The 14,460-nt window shown below is 38.1% G+C and overlaps 1 protein-coding gene across 6 annotated transcripts in view; it reads right to left on the bottom strand.

The window, feature by feature from the left end:
• The window catches only part of LOC124605471 (cyclin-dependent kinase 11B), a 99,318-nt gene that overhangs the window by 12,319 nt on the left and 72,539 nt on the right, over positions 1–14,460 (bottom strand). For all 6 annotated transcript variants that reach the window (XR_006978647.1, XM_047137173.1, XM_047137174.1 and 3 more), the window contains 3 exons: positions 11,468–11,584; positions 8,154–8,302; positions 3,655–3,847 (listed from right to left, as the gene is read on the bottom strand). Coding sequence is in view for 5 of the 6 variants with exons in the window: in XM_047137173.1 (XP_046993129.1) it covers positions 3,655–3,847; positions 8,154–8,302; positions 11,468–11,584 (459 nt within the window). In the remaining variant the exon portion in view is untranslated. The remainder of the gene's footprint in view (positions 1–3,654; positions 3,848–8,153; positions 8,303–11,467; positions 11,585–14,460) is intronic.

The raw sequence follows: 14,460 nt of genomic DNA, 5'->3' as shown, positions 1-14,460 counted from the left end.
ATTTGTGATACATGCAAGGGGCCAACTGCAAAGAGTACTCTCTGTAAAATCGAAGTGGATCCCATCCAGAATTGATGGTGGCTTATTTGTTTTCAACACTTTATCAGTTGCCTGTCACCAATGCTTTTTTTTCTAAAAAAAAAAAAAAAAAAAAAAAAAAAAAATTTTGACGGTACTCTGACACTGGATATAATGCAGCGAAAATTACTTATAACTGAAGCCTGGGATACCACCCGTCTGCTTTTAGCCATGACGTCATCAACATGCCGAACTTAAAAAGGGTATCGAACTCTTCAGTTGACGTTACTACAGCTCAAATGAAGCAGGTGATACCGAAAAACAACGAAACATACAAGAGAATGTGGTATCAAACACTTTAGTTTACATCACATCAAATGAAGCATGTCATTCCTATCAACCCCTGAACAATAAAAGAAAATGGTATCTTACACTTCTGTTGATCTATAATACACCTCCAATGAAACAGGTGAGTCCAATCAATCCTCCGACATACATAACAATACAAGGAAATATTACCGAACATATATTTTAACCCATAAAACACCTCTAAAAGAACAAGTAGCAAAATAGTTTGTTAGTTTTCTGCTCATCTCTCACCTCCAACTTAACTTACAAGTTACAACGAAAGACAGGACACACTGTAAAATTTCGCACGACCGACAAGAACAGAACATCAAATGCAAACAAAGAAAGAACAACAAAATGAAGTGGCAATGAACTGCGAAGGATCATGGTAGCAGGACTGTAGAGACATCTATCGGTAGCTCGGCGATTGAGCGTACGCATATCCATTTAGCACTACCATCGCCCACTATTAGCGGGCGAGGGCACTACATGCTTGTCAAACTGACTGCCAGCGATTCAGTTGTTGAGGACGGTTGCCGCAGCTTCGAAATGCTTGAAACAGTCAATTACATCGCTTTTCCCACCAGAAACTGCACTGGTCTCGTTTGTATTGCAATTACCAGCACGAAAAAATGAAATAAAAAATTTACATCCGTGAAATAATTCTTTGGCACTCTTCAAAGTCCTCAACATCGTAAAAAAATTACTTTGTTGATGAAAAAGTTTAGGGGTGCGCGTTCCCCCAGAAAAACAGCACTGCCTGTCACCATCAGGGATGTCTAATTCTATGTCTTCCTGTGCAACATCAAGCAAATGGTATATCTGTACAATCCTCTTAAGTGAATGATTTTTTTTTTTTTAATGCAAAATTTAAAACTTCAGCTTTCCTATTGATCACTTCTGTTATCAGAGCGGACGTGTCACTAGTGATCGGAAGAGGAGCCTTCAATCTGCTTCATGATTTGACATGGGATCATTTTCTTGGGTTCTCAGCACGATCTTTCGCTAAAGTATGTTAATGGAAGCTGTTTATGCTTCATGCATTGATATTGTTAAATTGAAATCTTAAAACTGCACGATCAGGTTGATTCCATGCAACTGAGAGTAGATGCTCTTTGAATTATTCTACAACTATTCTAGTGGAATCGGTTAGCTGGTAAAACCATGCAGTGATTAACCCGAGTTCATCTAGGCGAGTGATCAGCAAACTCCTTAGTCAACAGAGCAGAATCTGGCAGCAGAATGGCTGAAATTTCTCTTGGGAGCCAAAATTTGTAAAAATAAATATACAGATAGGTACATTGTTATTAACTTAATTAGGGTACTCCTAAGCTGGTCCCTACTAAAAACATCCTCAGTCTGACTGAGATATGACCACTAAGCCCTGCTTCCAACTCTCCCATCCACATTAGTTGTTTTGTCTGTCTCCTTTAGTTCATCCTCTGTTATGTCCATACCCTCTCATATACCTTTCTCAATAATTGAAATTACATGTTGTTCTCCATATCACTTTCTAAAATTAAATCAATAAACTTTATTTAAAGTCTTAAGTATTACTTAAACTATTCGTATGTTTAATAAAACTGGATAACATAATTAATAGTAAGAGGAGAATGACAGTGCAGAGGCAAAGTGCCTCAGACAAAGGCAGGTTGAATTACCAGCCAAAGGGGTGCAGATTTTAACTAAAATTCTTATTATGGCCCTGAATGCTACTTTCTTAAAGGATTCCATAATACGCCCAACATTGGAGCTCCCATAACTAGCAAACCTGCCCTCCCTTGTACCTGCTTGTATTCTGCTGAATGGGCAGCCACTTGTTCATTCACAGAGTGAATGGGTGACACCAGACAGGCAGTCCCTACATTGAATCTCTTTGCTTTGAGCAATGCAAACACTTTATAACCTGTCTGAGGTGAGTGTATAAAAAGGTGCCTAGCAATTAAGCCTCTGGACCAAACAAGTGAAACTTGAGGTATCTCATGCAACATACCAGTTTCTCCATCATACCCACACCCCAAAGAAGCCAACTGCAGGTGGCTAACAGTGGCTTCAGTTGTTTGTGAATTGCAGCCAGCTCCTGCATCCACACACCCTCCCTGTCCATCCTACTATTAAAATGCAAGTGGAAGAACAAGAAAAAAGACAAAAAGGAGCTCTGTTTTCTATCGTTACAATGTTCAAGTTACCTGACTGTGGTGCTCCTGGCAGCATAAATCTACAGTACTAAAACTATTAAAATAAACAAGAAAACAAACACTAGCACTGGTGACTTTTAGACATGGCTGAATGGCGATACTAATAATTAGTACTATAAAATGAGAAGCGCAAGATTCTACGTGAACACTGAACTCAAGGGCATAGCACGCAAAGCTACAATGAAAGGTCTGTAACTGCCAATAAATGATTTAACTTAGGAGAGAGTAATAAATTTTTGGGTACTCTTCCTGTTTTCATATATGCGCTTAACAAAAATTATTGCTATGGAAATTCTCTCATGCAAGGCACTTATAATTTACTTTTGCTTTACTCTTACATTTTTCAGCATTTTATGTGCTATTCTGCAGTTTTTTGTTAACAGTCGGTTGTTGATTTATTTTTATGCCTGAAAATTTTGTCAGTGAATAACATTTTAAAAACTGTCAGGGGGAAACATTAAGATGGTCTAAATTGTAAGTATCTTGCTGAGTGAGGTATGTTCATACTTACTAAAACACTTTCCATAGCGTAAAGCATTTATGAATTATGTGGTAAAGAAGTGAAATAATTATGAAAGTTAGCAGGATGTGTGTGCACGTGCATGCAAATTTGCATGTTTATACACTGACTAATATGCCTTTCTCTGATGAAAAATAAAAACAAAACCTACAGAGTGGTTTGGGGAACAGACAAAGGTCACATGCAAAAATATTTTTTTTTCTTGGAATTTTGTATTAGGTTATCTCTCAAATCGCTGTTTCCACTCTTAATTTATATTTCACACATCAAGAAAATGTGCGGTGGCAGAAGAAATGCACGTACACTGATGAACAAAAAATGTGACTATATTAATAGTTATCAGAAGGTATATTTGTTTTGTTGCTACTCTTTGCAAAACTAAAAATTCATTTAATCCTGAATACATCATTAATGGCAATCTTGACCCATCTTTTATAGCAAAAGTTTTAAGAGCTAAATCAAGATGACAGCTACAGGAAAAAACATTTACAAAATGTATTCCGAGCTGCTTCAATGCAGATAGAGCACTTTCAATTAATTTATGTATCATCTCAATTTAACATAACGTACTAGTTGCTTATATTCATGACCACCAGGTGGTGGTTTAGGAGAAGCAGCAGCTGCTTTGCGATGTCCAAGCTCACTCTTTGCTGGCCATGTTGGAAACATAGCAGGGTCAATAGGTAAAGGTGCCTCCTTAAAGTAATCATGGTTTAAGGCTGCTTCGGCGGTGATGCGTTGTGCTGGGTCATATGTTAAAAACCTGTAACACAACCATTGTGTTATTAATATATCAGTGTTTCAAATATTTAAACTCTCAATTATAAGATAAACTGTACGACTATAAACTCCATTCCACTTTGTGAATAAGCTGTACAGCAAGGAATTACATTATCAGTTCATTGATATTTGCATTTTAATACTGGCTTGAAGTAGAGAAGCATATGGAAGTTGACACTAACAATAAGACAGAGAATAGATTAGCTTAAAATGGTAGCTAAAACAGAAATAATTAAAGTACAATGATACACAATCAAGTGAGAAACAAGAAACATGGCTTCTGGATGCACTGAATGAGGACAAGAGGCATCAGGTGAAAAGCTTTAACTGGAAGCATCAAGTACATTTACATAGAAAAGAAATACACTGAATGTAAAGAGCAGTGAGACAGATACATCACCAATGCATGAAGATTATAGGGAAGGAGATGTTTTTGTAATTTAATATAAATTTAAGTAGTTAACAAGTTAACCTATGGTATCAGTGTGCAGTCTGGTAACTAGAAACTATATATTTTCATTCATCTGAGGTTCTGGGCAAAATTATGGATGTTAAATAGCTGCAACACACAGTTATATGTCATCAGTGAACTGCAGGTCACAAGGATATCTTCAAACAAACTACCCAAATTCATATCAGGTTGTGCACAGCAACTTATACCCATATTACTGCACAAACTAGGCAAAGCCACAAAAATAATCAAATGACAAGAGATTAAGTGATGGATGTTATAGTTCTAATCAAAATCAGTAGCAACACTTTGCCACTCAGTTCATAAGCTACCACTTCACAGTGCAGTACTCTGATAAACAGTGCCCACTCAAAACATCTACGCATGCTATGCTGAGACTGTGTGGACAAGAAAAAAAATTTCCTTGATTTTTCCTGGTAAAAAATAAACTTTCTCCTGTGTGAAAATACACATTTTCCATGTTAAGTAACCATATACTATTCCTCGAAACTGTAAAACTTATCAATCCTTTGAATGGTTATGGTTTTATACACCAGCATAGAATTTCCCGGCACTTTAGGAAACGAAATTCAGGGGAAAAACACATTTTGGAAATATGTCTGATGTGCAGCAACATGTACACCATATTTTCACATTACGAAAGTATCAATTCGAATTCCACCGAACACCGCATGTTACTTTCCGAAGCATTGAAATCGAGATTGCGATGCGCTTTTGTAAACCAGTCATAGCTCATGTCACGTGATCTCGCCAGCCGACGACAGCGGATATTCAGAGCACAGGACACGTGATGTAGTCAGCCAATAGGAACATCATCACTGTTAAGTAGCGTGAACACAAATAGGAAACGTTAATGGTTTAAATTAATATACACAGTGTTGCTACAAGAAATGAAAAGCTTCCATATATTAGTCTCGAAGATTAATAAGCTGCAAGAGAAGCTGAGCTTTCACATATAATGTTGATCTTTTTAGCGCGTGCTACATTTTAAGAGACATTACACAAATGTGCCAGTAAAATTTTTAACAACATAAATGTCTGAGCTTCTGGGCTCGAAATTATTTTAAATGGTCGTCCTCAAAGAGTTGTTTTTTAAATGAGAGTAAAATGCTCTGTGATTTAAGAAATGCATCGTACCTTCTCGCACATAGATCATCTTGCGTAAAAAGAAATTTACTTTGAAAGTAATGCTTTTCAAACAATCATTCACAATATTTTCTCGTGACCTGTTGGAAATTGGTTCGTTTTAGCAGTTGCCAGAGAGCGACAGAAAACAGGCGTCACTGCGCTTGCGCAGCTACGATGATGCAGGAAGCCCGATTGTTCGTGTGTGTAAAACATTAAAAGATCTTACATTATGTCATAAAGGAAACAAGACTTAAGAGAATACTCCAAGAGCATCCGAATTTTGTGAACCATACTGAAATGCATAATTCGGCTTAAAGTGCACATTTGCGTGTCCAGATTTGGATGTAAATTGTTTTGGAGTACCAGCACTGTATTATCTCATATTTAGTTCTTTATTATGACATAATGCCAAACGTGCTAGAAGATGTAAACGTGCGCTTGAAATTCAGCAACAATTAAAGCCAGCCAATAATGTGGAATTAAACACTTAATTTCAAATAAATTGACTGGCTCAGCAGGAAAGATTAATAAAAGCCAAATTTCTTTAGCAAACCGACAAAAATAACTTCATTTTTCTGCAATGCGATTAATGCTTGACTGTCAGAAACGCAGAAATAAAATAGTCTGAAACTAATAACAAATAGTAGCCTTCCGTAATTATGTGAATGTATTTTATTTCACTTGATAGCTCCCAGTCACAGAAATACATTTTGTTTTCATTTGACGTGAGAGTAGTAAACGAAGAGGAAATGGCAAAATCACTAAACGTAAACACGGGTCACGTGGAGAATACCAACCTCCCCACAACAACTTTGACTGCTCTGCGTGTTTGCCCCGCACCTACGATATTTGCGTACCCCGCCCAAAGTGTTTGAGATAGAATGCCAAAAGTTTAAAAAATCGACTTTTCAAAAAATGTTCAAATTGCAGCGCACATCTTTCTGAACAGTCCGATACATAAAACACACATGTTTGAGGAAATGTAAGACTTGATAGTTGGTCTTTAGTGTGTCAAAGTGCAGTGCCACACCTCTTCACACAACATTTTTCTATTGCGCATTACTGTATTTCGCTCTGTCGAATTCAAATGTGTAATATTTTGTAATGGATGTCATCAAACTATATTCAAGACAGTGGAAATTAAAATGTCCTGTGGTGCCTCTCCTGCTCCCAGTCGGCTGGTTTGACACCCTGTGTCGGCCGGTTTGACACCCTGTCCCTCTTTAAAACAAACTCGCAATTGATATTGGATGGGATTATTTGGAACCGAAAGAACAAGAACACTTCTAGCCAAATCTTTTCTGTCAAAATTTCATTTTCTTGGATACACCGAGAAGATAATACAAAATCTTTCTAGCCTCTTATTCCTGTTACTCGTTTATTTCCTGTCTGGTAGTCTCAACCTATGGATTTCGCGTAATTATAACAATGCAATCCCAGTCAACCATATAAACAGCGACTGGCATTCACCCGTTCGGCTTTGTTCCGCTTAGTTCATGTAGCCCCGTCCCCTTTTGTCTGCAGGAAAGTTTATTTCTAGATGCGACGGGGATTCCCCTGGCGGAGACATCATGTACACTATCCACACATTCAAAAATCAACTTATGATTCATTCAGAAATCAACTTAGAATTTGTTAAAAAATGTTCAAAATCCTATGGGGATGCTAGACCAAAGTGCGCGGGATGCTAGGTGCTTTGTGAAACAAGGTATTTTTCATTAAGAATATGAATTTGGAGCCCCCCTGCCCCCCCCCCCCTCGAATGAACTGAAAGCTTTCTGCACTGTGAAGATAGATACCTATCAATCAATAAGTAGTTGCACAAATTGGAAGAAAAAGAACATTTGAGTGAATAAACAATAATACAAACAAATTACTTAAAGAAAAAAAATCTTTACTATCAGTGACAATTTAATAATAGATCTAATGACTAATAAAATGAATATAAATAGAACATTTGGAGTTAATGAACACAGATATATGACACCTGACTTGTTTGGTCCACTTGAAGGAAGGAAGATTGGTGTTAATGCCCCATTGACAATGAGGTCACTATAGATAGAACACAAACTACTGTCAAAAAAGTATGGACAAAGAAATGAGCATGTCCATTCAAAAGAACCACCTAACACTTGCCTTAAACAGGTTAGGAAAATTGCAGAAAACCAAAGTAAACTTGAAAAGTGTATCAACAGCGAAAATGACTGAAAAATCTGTAACATTTATAAGATGTATTTGCTTGGATGGGACAAAACAAAGCAATTCATTAAAAAATTTGAAATAGCATGATGAAATTAATGAAGGTTGGTACACTGGACTAATCACTGTCAAACAAAGGGCTACATAATGCTTGTATTTGTGAATGCAGTACACATTATTTCTTGCATCTTGCAGTTTAATAGAGACTGTTGCTACATGGAAAAAAAGAAAACACTGAAAATTTCTAGCATTCACTGCATAAGTTACTTGGTTTAAGTTTTATAAATGTATTGAATGATGACCCTTTGTTGTCAAATACCAAAAAATCCGATTTTAACAAACTGTTTCACATCTAACAATCACTTTAGTAGGTCCAAGTAGGAAAATAACACACCTGGCATCTAATAATGATAAATAATGTCAACACTAGTGCCATCTAGTTTAGTATTAACCAGACAATGATGACAAAAACTTGCAAATAAGAACGCACCTGTTCATAAGGTCCATACCAACATCAGTAATCATAGCACCAAACCTGTTGCGCAACTGATTTACAGGATATTCAGCAAATGTCATCTTCTGAACAGCAGGAAGCTTACTGTAACCAGGCCAAATTTTCTCATTCGGAGTGCCCAGATCCTAGAAAGGAATAATAATAATGTTACTATCAGAATATTAATTTTATTAAGAGAGTCTGACACAATCAGTTAGAGATACTTGCGATCGACAATAGTTCACTATAAATTTATTTGTCTAGATAGGATCACAACGAAGCTGTTAGGTAAGCAGTTTCAGCTGCTGAACAATCATCTCCAAATCTCTGAAAAGAGGAGTGAAATCACATACGTGAAGACTCAAGATGTAACAAATATGATAGCTCTAATACAACTGGTACCATACACCACTTAGTGAGGTAATCAGAGTGCACAGCAATCAACTGATTGTCAAGGAACCAAAATATAATCAATGCATTACCACCCACAATAGACAGCCACCACAAGACTGACCACTAACAGTTATGAAACTCAACAGGAGAAAATATTGTCGGTGTTAAAAATACAAGGTCTGCTCAAAAAAGACCAAGAATTTAGCCCATAAAATATTTCTGCACTTACCTTTTACTTATTGTGCATTGTCTCCTTCCAAATACTCTCCTCCATAATAGATACACTGCCCCTGATGCCATTTCCACTTCTGGATCACGCAAAGCATTATCTATGAATTTTCTTTTATTTTGTCTACAATTGCAAATCTTTGTCCTTTCAACAGAGTTTTCAACTTTGGAAATAAAAAAAAAAAAAAAAAAAGGTCTGCAGGGGCCAGGTCTGGAGAATACAGAGGATGAGGCAGCACAGTGATTTCATTTTTGGTGCAATAGTCACGCACCAACAGGGATGAATGTGGGGTGCATTATCATGATGTAAGAACCATGAATTTTCTCGCAACATTTCAGGCTGTTTCCTTCTCACATTTTCTCACAGGTGTCTAAACACGCCCTGATAGTACTATCGATTAACAGTTTGGCCGTGTGGTAGTGAATTCATGACGACCTAATCCCTCATAGTCAAATAAAACTATCAGCATGGTTTTGACGTTTGACCTGGCCTGACGAGCTTCTTTTGGTCTTGGAGAACCTTTCCCAACCCACTGTGAAGGCTAAACCTTGGTCTCATAACCATAACCATAGACCCACGTCTCATCACCAGTTATTATTCTCCTAAGGAACACCTCATTCTCATTTGCGTGATCCAAGAGCGCTTCACGGATTACGAGGCAAAGGTCTTTCTGGTCTTGGCTCATGAGCCATAGGACAAATCTGGCAGCAACACGGTGCATTCCAAGATGCTTTGTACGGATTTCATGACACGATTCAACTGAAATGTTACGTTCTTCTGCGATCTCTCAGCCAGTCAGTCTTCACTTGGCATCAGCGTCGTCGGTAGATGTTGAAGGGCATCCTGAATGAGGATTATCTTCAACTTCCATTCGCCTTTTTTAAGCTGTGTGAACCATTTGTAACATCAAGTACAGCTTTAGCACTCATCACTGTAGGCTTCCTGAATCATTTGGTGTGTCTCCGTAAAGGTTTTCTTGAGTTTCGTGCGAAATTTAATGTAGACGCATTTCTCCGCTAACACTGCCACCTTGAAATTCGCAAATTGTGCAATACAATGTTCTACTCAAAATAGCACTGAACAATAACCAACAAACATAAAACATGAAACTTCCGGCAATTATACATTAAACACAGGCTTGTGCAGGGATGCCAACGGCATTTCGTTCCAAAACACCATCGGCGTGAAATTACGAATGTTCCGAAATGTTTTGAACAGACCTCGTAAAACGTACAGAAAAATATTAATATCATTATAAACAATGGCAAGTCCAAAATGGAATAACAAAACACGGAAAGGACAGATTGCTACTGACTATGTAGAGGAGGCATTGAGTCACAGGCACAAGCAATGAAAAGACTCTTAGAAATATTTGAGCTTTCGGATCCTTCCTCAGAAGTAAAACACACACGCACGCACACACGCACACACACACACACACACACACACACACACACACGGCTACTGCCTCGCCTGACTGAAACTGCATCTGATGTGAGCAATGTGTTGGGCGAGTGGTGGTGGGGAGGGGGGGGGGGGGGGGGGGAGATTTAGGAATAGAGGAGAGGAAAGAACTTATAAGTGCACTGGTGGGACAGGAATCGTGTGTTGTGTAATGGGAGCAAGGAAGCAGATAGGCAGGTGGAGGACAGGGAGCAGCAGAAGTTGAGGTTGAAGAGGTTACAGGAACACAGAAGCTGTAGGGAGAGTTCCCAGCTATGCAATTCAGAAAAGCTGGTATTGGTTGGAAGAATCCGCAGCATAGTGTTGGCAGCTAAGTTGGTAGATCACATGGCTGCTTTCATACATACCCCTGCCTTTGGTGGGGTAGGAGATGCCAGTGATAGGACTGGAGTAGGTGGTGGTAGCAAGATTTATGGGGCAAGTCTTGCATCTGGGTCCATTGCAGGGATATGAAGCAAGGGGTTGTGAGCAGAGTTGAATTAGGGACGTACAAGGATATTGTGTAGGTGGGCTCGGTGGCAGATTACCACTGTGGGAGGATAGTGGGTAGGATATTTCTATTACAGGGCAGGATAGGAGATAGTCAAAATCTCGGCACCGAATGTGACTCAATGACTCCAGTCCTGGGCGAGAAGTGCTCCATTTTGGCTGGACTGTGAGTATGTGGGCGATGATAAATGGCTGGTGAGACAAGGCATCCCTGCAATAGATGCAGACTGAAGACCTGTCACGTACATCTTACCACTACCACTTTGTCGAGAAACAGCTCCCATGCCTTGTCTTCAGCCTTTGATCACCTCTTACTTTTACTGAACACTAGGGCCCAGCACACTGGTATTTCAATAGTGTTCTCAGTCCCGTATGCTTTGGTTTTACACATCATCTGGTTTATTTTATTAGCCAATAACAGACTGATTGTCCAATAAAGTCACTTAATAAGCTTTTAGTGATCACATTTAGGGAGCTGATTGGATAACAAAGGGCAATTATATGATCCCCTCAGGCTCTGTTTTTTTCTATATAGCTGAAAATCATTTACCTATAAGAGCATGGGTGCAATACATCTTCATGCTGAACCAGTTTCTGAATGGTAAACAAGAATGCTTCTTGCTTGAAAATCAATTATATCCCAAAATACATTCGTTTTATATTCTGAAATAGATAGCAGCAATTTCCACATTTCTCACCAAGTACATTAGAGTAAAATTAAAAAAAACGTAATCACCTTGAATATCCTGTTTAACTGATCTACTTCAGTCTTCCCTGGAAAAAGTGCTTCCATTGACAAGAATTCACCAAATATACAGCCCACTGACCACATATCGACAGGCGTTGAGTATTCCTATACAAATCAAAAACAGAATTCTTTGTTTCAGGTGTTTTATAACAGTAAATACTGCACATCGAACAACAACAACAAGAAGTAATTTACAGACTAAAAACATCTAATTGCAATGAATTACTGTTATTGCTTTTTCAGGATAACAGAAAGTAGTGAGGATAGACTGCTACTCACCACATCAAGGAGGTGTTGAGTAACAGAGGCACATTTAAAAGTAGAAAGCCATGTGTGTGTGTGTGTGTGTGTGTGTGTGTGTGTGTGTCCATTTTTCTACATCTGATGAAGTTTGAACTACTTTTAAATGTGCCAGTCCACTTCTCAACATCTCCTGTGTGGGGTGAAAAGCAATCTGTTTTAAAAGATATTGTTACACTGTAATGGCAATGAAGTCAAAATCTGAAAGCAGGGCTATCAATGAAGTACAACACATAGCACTAAAAGAACATTTATTGTTAGGAACCAGAACATGTAGCATCTATTTTTGAACAAAATTTACATCTTTCATTTTTCTCTCTTCTTTTATGATTGGAATGGAAATGAAGTCTCATGCTTCTTGACAGAGTGTAGGGGAACAATGCAGGAGACCCGCGCCGCCTTACTAGGCAACGTCTTAATGGAGGTGGTTTGCCACTGCCTTCCTCCGACCGAAATGGGGATGAATGATGATGATGAAGAGGACACAACAACACCCCGCTAGGATTCGAACCGGGGACCCCATGCTTGGGAAGCAAGAACATTACCGCGAGACCACGAGCAGTGGACTCTTTTATGATTAGACACACAAATGTAAAAGGTCATCATTGTTATGTGAGTGAAGACAAATCCTTAGTGCTTTGAACTTTCTTTTTAAAAAAAGGATGCTGATTGTGAACTTTTTGAATGGAACATTTGCTACTGTGAAAACTTCGAAAGCTTTTTTTTCTGAAATGGCCTTTTGTTTTCTTCATTTGGCTGTAATTAAAAAACCTGCAGAACATTAATTTCAATCTTTTGTGGGAATTAATAGCTGTGCGGTCCATGCTTGAGAATGCTGCTGTGGATAGAACTGACAAGCCACTTAGCTTGTAAGTAGAACCAAAAGAAACGCTGTTTAATTTTTAGGGGAAGAATTCCAGCGTGATCGAAATAGGTGACAAAATTGTTTCCCAATTGCTATAGTGCACCATATACTACGTAGTGGTGGACTGCAAAAGTAGTTTTGACCACCAGAGGGGAGAGGATTAGTGCAGGGAAACAAGCCCCATTTCCTTCTCACAGGGCAGCAACCTACACTAGGGCTGTTGATACAATATCAATATACACATTTTTTCCCCAAAAGATACTGATATATATTGGTGACATTTCTTTTCCCAATATATTGATATCAAAATAGCAATATCGAATGTCAATTTTTTTTTATTTTTTATTTTTTTTGAAATTGTAGTAGAACATAATTTTACTTTCACTGTGTGAAGGAGTCTTACTTTGTGAGCTTTCATCATGTCCAAGCGATTTCTTTGTCTGTGTGAAACACACAGAAGAAGTCCGCTTGCACTGGGCAGTGGCAGTGTGAATTAAATAACAAGATTTTGAATGTGTAAAAATAGCACAACTAGTGTTCTATTTCTTCACACACAACTAGTGTTCTATTTCTTCAAAACCAGTTTCCGTAAATGATGAACAAAAATATAAATAATAAGATGGGTCTTTGCAGTGGACAGTGACGTGTGAGAGGAAATGCTGACTTAATGAGCGCTACTAACAGAAACTGCAACATTTAACTTCACCACGTAATTTTGACACTACAACTAGGTCACTAAGTTTGCAAAAATGAAAAAAAAACAGGAAGTCGACATGAAGTGTTCCAGACAAATCTGATAGTGATGAAAGCGAATGATGGACCCATCTATACCTTTTATTGTGCCACTTACATGCAGTTACACGTGTTAGCAAAGTGGTGATCACCAAGTGTGAACAAGCATTATTTTTCTTTCAATTCTTGCTCTAAGGGGGATACGCAAAGGATGCTAGCTTGTTGATGTACAGAATATCTAATAATAAATCAATACCAAAATATACAGCTCTATAACCGGCAGTTTATTTACAATGTGCAGCCAATATTTTTATAGGGCAGTACATCGATATTTTTCTGTTGATGTATTGAGACCCAATAATGATATTTTCTTAAATATTGATATACCAGATTCCCAATATTTTTAAAAATATCAACAGTCCTAGCCTACAGCTATTCTCTGTGATAACAGAACTGATACACTGACAAGGGGATCGCTGATCCCTTCTGGTGTTGGGAGGGTCATAATCGAAATCCGTGATTTACCAGGTTTAATTGCTTCACTCATTTGAAAATCAGAAAAGATAACAATGGGCAACAAAGTACTGGGAAAAGCTACCATGCAGTTGAATGTTGAGGTTGGTAGATTATTGTTAACCCTTGGGTAGTTGTGCCTCTTTTTGTTCCTTTATTGCTTGCATGGTGTACTGTGTACACCATTCTCCTGAGATGCAGTTTAGAGCCTAAAATTATGCAGTAGCAGTTGGTTTCTTTGTTCTTTTTTCTTTCTTTTTTTTTTTTTTTTTTTTACATGCAGATTAGTTTGATTTAAGTAAGGGTTCAGCAATTAAACATAATAAAAAGCAATAAATGTAAATCAACAATCATCAAGTAGTGGGAGGAGAAAACTCATATAAATGTATAGAAATGTCAAGCTTTTGGAGCCAGTGGCTCCTCCTGGCAGAAGGGGTGAATGGAAAGCACTGGTAAGCTTCAGGAAATCGGGACAGTTCAGGAAAGTCACCTAGAACCCCTGGCCAGGGGAAGCTTCCTGAATGGGATGAGAAGGAAAGAGTCTTACAGTATGGAGATAAGAAGTATATAC

The sequence above is a fragment of the Schistocerca americana genome, chromosome 3, assembly GCF_021461395.2.
Source record: "Schistocerca americana isolate TAMUIC-IGC-003095 chromosome 3, iqSchAmer2.1, whole genome shotgun sequence".
Taxonomy (NCBI): Eukaryota; Metazoa; Arthropoda; class Insecta; order Orthoptera; family Acrididae; genus Schistocerca; species Schistocerca americana.
This window is presented reverse-complemented; position numbering and strand designations above follow the sequence as displayed.